The sequence below is a fragment of the Schistocerca gregaria genome, chromosome 4 (genome assembly GCF_023897955.1).
Source record: "Schistocerca gregaria isolate iqSchGreg1 chromosome 4, iqSchGreg1.2, whole genome shotgun sequence".
Taxonomy (NCBI): domain Eukaryota; kingdom Metazoa; phylum Arthropoda; class Insecta; order Orthoptera; family Acrididae; genus Schistocerca; species Schistocerca gregaria.
The window spans coordinates 504,943,930-504,954,800 of NC_064923.1; the positions used below are offsets into that span (position 1 = coordinate 504,943,930).

At 36.3% G+C, this 10,871-nt stretch overlaps 1 protein-coding gene across 1 annotated transcript in view; it reads left to right on the plus strand.

Moving 5' to 3' along the window:
* LOC126266800 (LITAF domain-containing protein) overlaps nt 1-8,931 on the plus strand; it is a 69,307-nt gene extending 60,376 nt beyond the window's left edge. Inside the window, exon 4 of the mRNA XM_049971342.1 lies at nt 2,084-8,931. Within this exon, the coding sequence (XP_049827299.1) occupies nt 2,084-2,189 (106 nt within the window). The 3' untranslated portion in view covers nt 2,190-8,931. The remainder of the gene's footprint in view (nt 1-2,083) is intronic.
* Nucleotides 8,932-10,871: the final 1,940 nt, after the last annotated feature.

Here is a 10,871-nt window from a genome sequence, read left to right on the forward strand (position 1 = left end):
GCACATTTTTCCCTCCAACTCTCCCACTCCTGGTGTGCCCCTCAAAGCTCTCAATGGGAATCTCCTGTAAAGATGTTGTCACAGCTGCTTTGATATCTTCAGTGCTGTCAAAGCAATGTCCTTTGGGTATGTTTTTGACCTTGGAGAACAGTCATCCAGGGTGAGGTTGGGAATGTAAGGGGGCTGTAGCAGCATTGCCACATTGTGCTTTGCCGGGAAATCATGGATGCGGAGAGATTTGTGGCTGTACACATTGTCGTGATGCAGCAGCCAGATAGCAGTGATGTCTTTTTAACTCACAGATGATGGTTTACAGAACGTTAAGAGTACTAGCTGACCATGGAACACTCACTTGACGATAAGTATTAAACAGCCCTTGCACACAAGTCGTATTTTCATTAGTTTGGGTTGTCATCGGCAGCGCAGAGCAAGTGGTCATTGCCCACCCATTTCTCACCCCTGCCCCCCTCTGCCTCCCCAGCTTCTTCATTCACTACATAACTTGCACATATGAAAGAGAGGAGACTCCTTTTTCCTATTCTCTGTAGGCTTGCTTAAGCAGTTTATGAATTTCTGTAGCTTTTTTGTTGAGTTTTGTTCTGAACTTGATTGCCAACATTGTACAGAAGTATATGCCATGATGTGATCTCAAAACAGAGGTGCACTAAATCAGCAATACTATTGCCACTAATGCTCAAAGGAGACTGACTGATGGTGTGCTGCTAACTGTCAGGGCATGAAAAAATATATATATTTCACAATTTTGGGAGACATTGTATTCCACCACTAAGTAGTGTGGAATCAGATGAGAACCATTGCGCACAATTTCAAGTTTAACCTTGACTTAAATGCAGTGCTGGGAGCTGGGAACATTTCAGCAAATTGAGAAAACATTTTGTGGTGGTTCCAAAAATTTCAACCTATGAGACCCTTGAAAACAAACTGCATGGGCATTTATGATAAACCACTGCATTCTGACCTGGCCATTGTCAGAACGTAAGTGGTGAAGCTGTGGTAGTGGAGTACATACCTGAAGTTTCTTGGCTATTTATAAGAACTTGAAGAAATTAAGAAGTTGGATAAGCTAGTTTTACTGTCACTCACTGAAAAACATATGTGCTATTGCTAGGAAATATAATCCATTCAACATCTATGAACAAAAAATGTTTCATTTAAAAGAGAATAGTGGCTTGATAAAAACACACATATAATAATTGGCATGGGTTTGAGTTATAACCAAACCTGATTTTCTGTGGATGATGGTTTAGTGATGAGCAGTTAGTATTAGTTGTTGGTTGTCAATATACAACTATTTCCAGTGCATATCCAGGACTTTTTCTTTTCCCATCAATCTCTTTGTCTCTTTTTTCACCATTTCTAATGTCTTCATTTTACCAGTAATGAAGTAATAAGTTTTAAAGGTCATAAAGCTTGGTATTTGATATGTTTTCTCTCTTTGTGCTTCAGTTTACCCCACTGTGGTTGCTTTTATTGTTCCAGTTTATAAGTAAGGGCTCATCCTCTGTCTCACTGAGGCTCAAAAGTGATCAAAACAATTTAGATTGGTTGTATCTGAAGCTGCTTGTGTCTTACTGCAGCATAGTAATTAAAAACCCTAAATTCTCATAAAGAAGGTTAAAATTAAGACTCTACACCTTCTTCTTCTTCTCCATGATTATTTAAGAAGAAGAAGAAGAAGAGGAAGAAGAAGGGTTGTGAGAATGGGTATTCAGATCTTAGTGTGTCCAAATTGGTGCACAATTATAGCATCTTTAAAATTACATTTGTTTTCTAAGGTATTCATAACCTTTTTTCCCAGAACATTTATTTTATCAAACAGCACACGGTTTGATAACATCAGGCAAAAATCAGTATTGTTAAACAGTTTAATAACTATCAAATAAACACCGCCATCTCTACTGTTTATCTGTACTCATTTCATTATTTGTATTCCACCCAGGATATTGTTGAGTACATCAGGTTTTATATTAATAAAGATAGCTTTATTTTGTATGTATGAAATAACCATGGTTACAGGAAACTTGCTGTATATTGCCTAATTATTTTTTTTTTCTTTTTGCAGCTGTTGGCTTGGATGTTGTCTCATACCTTGCTGCATTGATGAATGTATGGACGTTCATCACACATGCCCTAACTGCAAGGCATATCTGGGACGCTACCGCCGATAATGCTAGACTCTGGGTCATGAGTTATGAATAAACAAAGCTTATTGAATTTCTAATACTCACCAATGCAATACTCATTATAGTAGTTTTATTTTACTACACTTTTTGAACTGCAGTGTCATTTCAGTGAGACACTGCAACCATTAATGACTAAGCATATATATATATATATATACATACATATAATAGTACCTGTTAAATAATAGATTTATTGCTGGTATTTTTCAGCAGTATATGCTTCAGCACAAAATTAAAGCTGATTAAAAATCGCTGTCAGTGTAATTTTTAATGTTGAGCTGTCATTTTGGGATGTCATATATTTTTATAAGAAGTTTCCATTTTTCCTTACTGTGTTTCTAATTGAGTAGTTCTTGTGTAGAGGCTTTTGGCTGTTTTTAGGTGTCTTTGCTTATAAATATCATTGTCAAATGAATGTTTGCAAGTTCTCTGACACAGAAAATATATTCACTGGGATTAAAAGTATTTTTATATCTTTAACAGCAGCTCTGTTTGAGAACTGTGCTGTTGCATAGTTCTTAGTCATAGGTCTACTTTCATTGGCTTTGGGCAGTGATCATCTTAAAAATGTCCTTGATCTCACCCCCTTACAGGAAAAAAAATTGGCAGCTCTTTGTGTGTCACAATAATAATAATAATAATAATAATAAGAAGAAGAAGAAGAAGAAGAATAATTCATTCTCCTAAATAATACAATCTTTTTAGTGTGTATACCAAAATACATTTGACAGTGGCAAAACACGTGATTGTAGTCTCCTTTTGGTAATATAACTTGCTGTCCTCTTGAAAATATGTGAACTAATGAAATATATCCATGGTACTGGCAATTTCCTTGCTTTGCCACTACACAAAGATTTGTAATTACTGTAAACATATTTTTGTCTCAGGATACCCTTCCAGTGACTTTTGCGCAGTTATTGGATCCTGACTGTTTTAATCTCTTGATCTTCATGCCCTCTTACTAGTGTAATGTGTACATTGTTTTGAAAGTTACTTTATCAGGCTGTTATGGATTCTAAAAAATATCCATTTAACATTATATAATACTCTGTTTACTTTTTGGTGTGAAATATTGTGTCCATACTAATTAATTTATACATGTATGAAGGTAGATTGAAAAGCTACAGTCACGTAAAACAAACAGTTGTAGCATAGAGACGGCAGCACACAATAATAATAGCTTTGAGCTTCCATAACACTCTCAATCCTACAAAAATTGGGAAATGGAAGGCACAAAGAAGCAGCAGAAGTATAAATGAAATAGTATGTAACAAGAACTCATATCAGCAAAATTAATTTATCATGTACACCTGAATATGCACACATCGGAAAGTCCAGGATGGAATAGCAACAGTATTATGGAAATGACAGTGTGCTAATCACTGTATAGAGGAGACACAGTCACAGACAGGTACAACAAAAAGACTGCTATACAAGCTTTTGGACAAAAGGCTTAGTTTCAAAGAAGAAAATTCTCTCTCTCTCTCTCTCTCTCTCTCTCTCTCTCTCTCTCTCTCTCTCTCTCTCTCTCTCTCTGTCAGTCTGTCTGTCTCTGGACACTGTGATCCAACCATGGACCGCCTTCCATCATGTGCAGCTGAAGTCCATGGTCGAGCTTCAGCCGCCAGTCAGTGGTCGTGTGTGTGTGTGTGTGTGTGTGTGTGTGTGTGTGTGTGTGTGTGTGTGTGTGTGTGTGTGTAAACACTTTAGAAGAAGGCCTTCTGGTTGATAGCTTGTATAGCAGTCTTTTCCCTGTGATGGTGACTCAGTGCATCTTCTGCATGGTGAGTAGCACTCTATCCTTCCATAACATATTTACATGTGTCATTTGATGTGGGGGTTGACATAGTGTTGGGTTAACGGTTGATTCTGCTCATTTGTGTATGGATTTTTCATAACTATCTTTATATATTATATAGATTTTGTGTTCATCTTGGTATTTACTTTGCAAGAATAGTTTGTGGTAGTGTAACTATTTTGCTCATATGTTTATGGCTCATTTTTAAACACACTAAAATAAAAAAAACAGTGTGTGAATATTTTGTTAAGAGAAGTAATCCTGTATGTATCTAGTATAGCCTTATGACTTGATATTCTCTTTCATAAATAACACAAAATGAAATGAGGGCTTATTGGCCACAATTATGGTAACAGTAGTTGGCTCTAGGTAGTTTCCATTGTGATGTGCAATAATTTATGAAGAACTCTTGTTCAGTTTTAATTAAATCTCATTCAGCAGCATTTATTAACAGTTGTCAGTCTTTGCAGCACAATTGATAAAAAGCTAATAAGATTGTTTTAGAGATTGAAGTTTACTGTTTATCACATTTTTGTCTTTTGAAGATTTGGAATTGCAAGATATGGAATACTTTATGAATGCAAGCACATCTGTTTCATAATAAAGACTGCACTGGAGACATCTTGATGGAAACACACTTCATTTAACCCGTAAATATCTAGGTTTTACTCATTTATATTATGGTAATTGTTCTTGTAACTATATTTTAGCTTTTATGGGCTTCCAAGTTCTGTATTTTATGCATGATGTAAGTTTTCATGACTAACTCAAATTGTCATTTATTGTTTTAGCAATTTAATTTTCTCTGGCTTACAGTTAAACTATCCAGAAAATCAAAATTCTATTTAAATAAGTTGTTTTCGGTAGTTTTACCATTTAAGTTGTGAAATTCAAATGGCTGTCACTTCCTTATGAAAGTAATGTTTAATGTAAAACAGAAAGTAAGTTTTATGGCATATCTTAATGTTTGTACAAACTGTGGGAGCTACACAAATACACAGTAACATACCTAATCGTGCTCATATACCTCAAATTCTGCAGGGACACATGTTCATTGGTTGTTGTGAATACCATATCATTTTTCAGAAATGTTGAAAGTAGTTTTCTTTGATGTTAATTTTGAGATAACATATCAGCTGCATAAAATAAAGGTCTATAAAAGCTGAGTCCTCTACAAATAAAATCTAATTCTTGCACATTCAGGTAATGCTTATCACACACTGTTTATAATATTTTTGCTGTCCACCCTCGGTAGCTGAGAGGTCAGCGTGACAGAATGTCAAACCTAAGGGCCTGGGTTCAATTCCCAGCTGGGTCGGAGATTTTCTCCGCTCAGGGACTGGGTGTTGTGTTGTCCTAATCATCATTTCTTCCGCATCAACGCGCAAGTTGCCGAAGTGGCATCAAATCGAAAGACTTGCACACGGCGAATGGTCTACCCGATGGGAGGCCCTAGTCACATGACTTTTACAAAATATTTTTTGTATACATGTTTCACAGAATGTGCTGAATATGTACAGTTCCTACACTGTATCTTGACAAATGTTGACAAATAACATGAATTAAAAAAGAAAGAGTGAATCCTGTAGTAAAATGTAAGCATTTTTATTCCGTGTAACCACTAAAGGAAAGTAATGACACTAAGTGATTAACTGCACTCAAATATATCTAACATGAGACTACCCATCTTAATTTTTCAATTTCTCCACATGTGATGAAGAAAGATACTGTCGTATTTCACGTATGCCTTCACATCTTATGAAAAATTCATTAAAAGTTCAAGCTTATCCTCTATCCTCCCCATCTTTTCCCCTTCTCACTTACATGTTATGTTGCTCATGTCCTGTATTTTCTGCAGCTTGTAAGTTTGACCCATTTTTATAGTTGTGAAAACACTGTATACTGTTTAATTATGGGTTTGTGTCCTCTCACAGTCTCATAGCTCCCCCTCCCTCTACCTCTCTGTTTGTCACTTGGCCGTTCATGTATCTGCATAGTTTGCATATTTTCATTGTATGGATTTATTGTTGCCAGACCAGTAGTCTGTCTCCCTTTTTTTGTGTGTAATTGTACTTAACCCAAAACTGATCCCCTCTCTCCTAAAGGTTTCAGTGTCCATGGAACATTGTACATTCCAAGATTGTACACTCCAATAGAAGTAGCATTTATGTTCATTTGAAGTGCTTGAGACTTTCTTGGGCATTTCATTCCCATGGAACTGTGCTCTCTTAAAAATCTGTGTGAAATAAGTACACAAGGCATCACACTGCAGCCTATGCAGCAAAGTGGGCTTGTAGTAAGACCATTATAGTTCACTAAATGTTGTTATAGTGGATTTTATTCTAATGCAGAATTTTTAGGGACTTCTGCTTAACTATTCTCATTGCAGTTGATGTCAAATAATAATTTTGTACGTTAATATGTACTTAAAGAAGAGTTCACACAGTGTCAGATATACTGCAATTTTTTTGTGCTTTTACTTGCTTGACATTCATCAAGATAAATATTTACATGTTATGAAACAATTGGGATTGCATTTTTGAATTTGAGTGATGGGTAGGGGTTTCACATATATCATGGTCAGACACTGGCAGTGTATTCAGTCTTGATGCTACTCTCTTTTTTCCCCCCTGAGGAGGGAAATACCAAATTTAAATTTGTCTCGGAAGCAATACTTCGTTATAAAAACACTTACATGAATATTTTGCCTGAATTGCCTTACATGAGGACATGTAAATATCTACAAACTAAAGGTTTTTTGTAGCTCATTATATTGTTTAACTTTATGGTGAAGCAATCCCACTGTGCTATTCGCAACATACATAAAATGTTAATTACAAATATTGCAACAAATATTATCTTCATCCTCTGTGAAATATTGCACATCCTCTGTGAAATATTACAGTTTTCATCACTCAGAATTACTGAATTAAAGTCCGAACAAATAATTTTCTTTTATATTTAATACTGATGGGAAAGAGAAAAGTAGTCAAAGCTCACAAACACAAATTTTTGTAGCAATGTAGATCACAACAGCTATCCACAAAGCTCTCATACCCTATTCAGTGCAGTGACACACAATTGCTGTGATTTTGACAAATGTGAGCACATGGTGCAAGTGCTGCCACAGTACTGCACATAACCACATAACCTTCCATACCTCTACACATAACTTTGAACTTTCTCTTCCACTCCTATTAACCACTTCGAGCAGTTCCCTCTTTGGAATCAATTTATAGATAACCTTTGGGAAAAGTTGATTGAAGCCACTATAAAGCTATACACTGTGTTTACTTGATAGTATAGGAAGTTGTATGTGTTCAAATTTAAGATTTTGAAAATTTTTGCCACTAGCATGAGTGCCTTGAAAGGTGGCCACTTAATCCAATTCTGTCACTTCCAATACAGTTTGCCACCGTTTTAATATATTAATATTTGAGGAAATTGTTTGAATTCATGGTGGAATTGTGTTTCTGACACAAGTGACAATTTAATCTTATTTAGTAAAAAAGGTGTTGTTATTTTGGTATTAATTTCACACAGGGAAGAATATCAGCCATATTTCCCCCAGAAAATCATTTGTATTGTTGTAAATTCAGCTTTAATTGCCAGAGAACACAACCTGTGTGTGTGTGTGTGTGTGTGTGTGTGTGTGTGTGTGTGTGTGTGTGTGTGTGTGTGTGTGTGTGTGCGTGCGCGCTTCACTCTCTGCGTCCCCTGCTCCCCTCCCTCTGAGTCTCCTGCCCTTGCAATAATGTTATAGTCTTCAATTTAATGTGTCCTCTCACAGTAGGTATAACGTCTCACAGTAGGTATAACGGTACTCATGTCTTGTGCTTGAGTGCATGTGCAGGCACAAATAATTATTTGTCACATTTTTTGTCCCCTCAATTAAGGTCAGTTGTTTGGGTGCTCAGCATTCTGTGTTAATTCTTCACTGTATGTAAACAAAACTGTATCCTGAATGAATATTTCGCTCTGTAGTTGTGTGTGCTCTGTTTTGAAACTTCTTGAGAGGTTGAAATGGTGTGCTGGGTCTAGGATTCAAACCTGGAATCCTGCCTTTAGCAAGAAATGCCCCTACCATCTGAATTATCTGAGTATGACTCACGATTTGTCTCCATAGCCTCTGTTCTGCCAAGATCTTTTTCCTATTTTCCAAAATTCACAGATCTCCTGCTTACATTGCTGGACTAGCACTCCTGGAAGAAATATTCTGGGTTCAAGAACCATTCCAGCATGCAGTTTTAATCTAAGTTCCATAAAATTATGTGATAAAGTGATGTAATTAACAAGTTGAGCTTTTTTGGGTAATAACTGTATTGTATGGTGAAATTGCATTTTCATTATTTGATGTAAAAATACAACACCTTACATAGAATGTGCTACAGTAGTTCTGTATCAGCCCACTTGAGATATGTTTAATGCAGAAATTTTGGCTGAGCAGTATCACATGATGTTGTAATGATTGCTGTTTATCCAGTATCCAGAAATTCCAGATTGACCTGGATAAAGCTAATTTATTAAGCTTTAATTAAACATATTACTTCACTTTGCTGGCTTGAGTGGTACATTGATTTACAATGAATTTTGCCTACTATATGTATAAAATTTGATAACTTGTGAAGAAAACATGTTGGTGCTATTTCAAATATGAAATAATAATCATTGTTTACTTGTTGTATTATGGGTTGTATACTTGTTGTTATCCATTCATAGAAAAGGGAAAAATATAATCAATCATGTTTCCTTTTTTACTGTCATATTTCTAAAATTTAAATGTTTTATCTAATATTAATGTATATGATGAACACTGTAAGTGGCCTTAAATTTATGTATTACTTGCTATTCTGCTATGTATACAAATGAAATTCTGGAACAAAATATTTTGCCTACTCTTTCTGAAATATAAGTTTGCTTTCAGTTCTATTTTGTCTCTCTTTACAGCAGTTAATTGATATCAGATTTAGAAAGATACCGTAAATTATCATCGTACATGGATCTCTTGTTTGTGGCTGCTTATAGATTCTGATATTGATAATGGTCCAGATTTCCTTTCTACTTTCTTTAACTGTAGTATGCACCCTTTAACTAAAGCTGTATATGAAAGTATGTTGTATAAAGTCCCCCGTAGGGGGGGGGGGGGGGGGGGTACTACTGATCCAATTGTCTGCTGTAAGGAGTAAAGTTCCTTCAATAAATATAACGCATCAACAGAAGTCAGTATCCAGGGTAGGACATACCAAGTTTGTGGATATACATATACAGAGTGAGGCACAATATTGAGCAATTTTAAAAAGTGTGCGAATCAAGCTGCGTTGGAGAGGTGAAGGGGATAGTGTCAGTTACATTTGGCGCAAAATAGGATTTAGTGGTAATGGAGTGCCAGACACCACAGCACTTTATCAAAATGTAGGTCATACCAGGTGGCACGTCATGCATTCCACAACCACTTCAACATTAATCAGAATCGGCTGGTGGCATCTGCCTGAGCAATTAAAAAGTGGGTTGAGAACTTGGAGGAGATGGCGTCAACAACAAAGAAGAAAACTGGGAGAGCGAAAACTGTGCACTCACCTGAAAACGTCGAACATGTAAGAGTTGCCATTGAGAGAAGCCCTTATGGCTCAGCTCCCCAGCACAGTGCTACACTTGGGATTTCAAACAGAAAGGTAAGAACAATTTTACACCAAGATTTGTACTTTCACCCCCTACAAAATCTAAATGGTTCAGGCCCTGAAGGAAACAGATTGGTAGCCAAAGACAGTTCTGCTTAGAATTTTTGGACATGTTTAATCAAGACAAGGACATTGTAAACCTTTTGTGGATGAGTGATGAAACTCACTTCCATCTCTACAGTCATGTGAACAAGCAGAACTTTCAATTTTGGACTGATGTTAATACTAGAGAACTGAATCAGCAATTGTTGCACTCCACAAAAGTTACTTGTTGTGTACCAAGTCTTCATTAGGGATCATAGGGCAATACTTTTTTTGAAGATAGCCTTGAAAATGCTGTAACAGTGATTTTGCCGAGATATGCAGACATGTTGGATAACTTTCTTACTCCACAACTTGCACACTACAAAGTGAATGATGAGATGTTTTTCCAGCAGGAGGGAGCAACCGACCACATTGTTCGAATAAGCATGAATATTGTCAATTCATTGTTTCCAAATCATCTCCCGAAAAGGGGATATTACATGGCCCACACTGTTCGAATAAGCATGAATATTGTCAATTCATTGTTTCCAAATCATCTCCCGAAAAGGGGATATTACATGGCCCTGTCGTTCACTGTACCTCACGACATGTGATGCAAAGTTAACAAGATACCCCTCGTCGAACAGTTGAAGCTCTGAAAGAGTGGATCTAACAAGAAGTTGTTCAAATCCCAGTGGCGTTGCTGTGCAATATGAGGAGTCACTTCAAGGTCCAGCTGGAGCAATGTGTGCGTCAAAACGGACGCCATCTAACTAGAGTTATCTTAAAAAAATAACCGATCTTTTACTGTTGCAGAAAATGCTTTTTCATGTGTTTTAAGATCATGAAATAGAAAATTTTAACAAAGTGTTTTTACTCAACAGCCTTTTAAAAATCGCTCTTTATTATGCCTCACGCTGTAGATGAGAATCTTAATTAGAAAAATTCATATTTTGGATCTCGTAGTGACTAGCCTCAGCAACTTTTGCTGTCAGAGTAATTGCCAATTTTGAGGATATAGAAATTAGTAAGCTAACATACTTCGCATACTTTTACACTCCGATGTGAAGCAGAATAATATTTTGGGGCAACTCAGCACTTCGGCAAAAAGTACTGACAATTCAAAAGAATTTGCTTAGAATAATGCGTGGGGCTCATAGTCACACA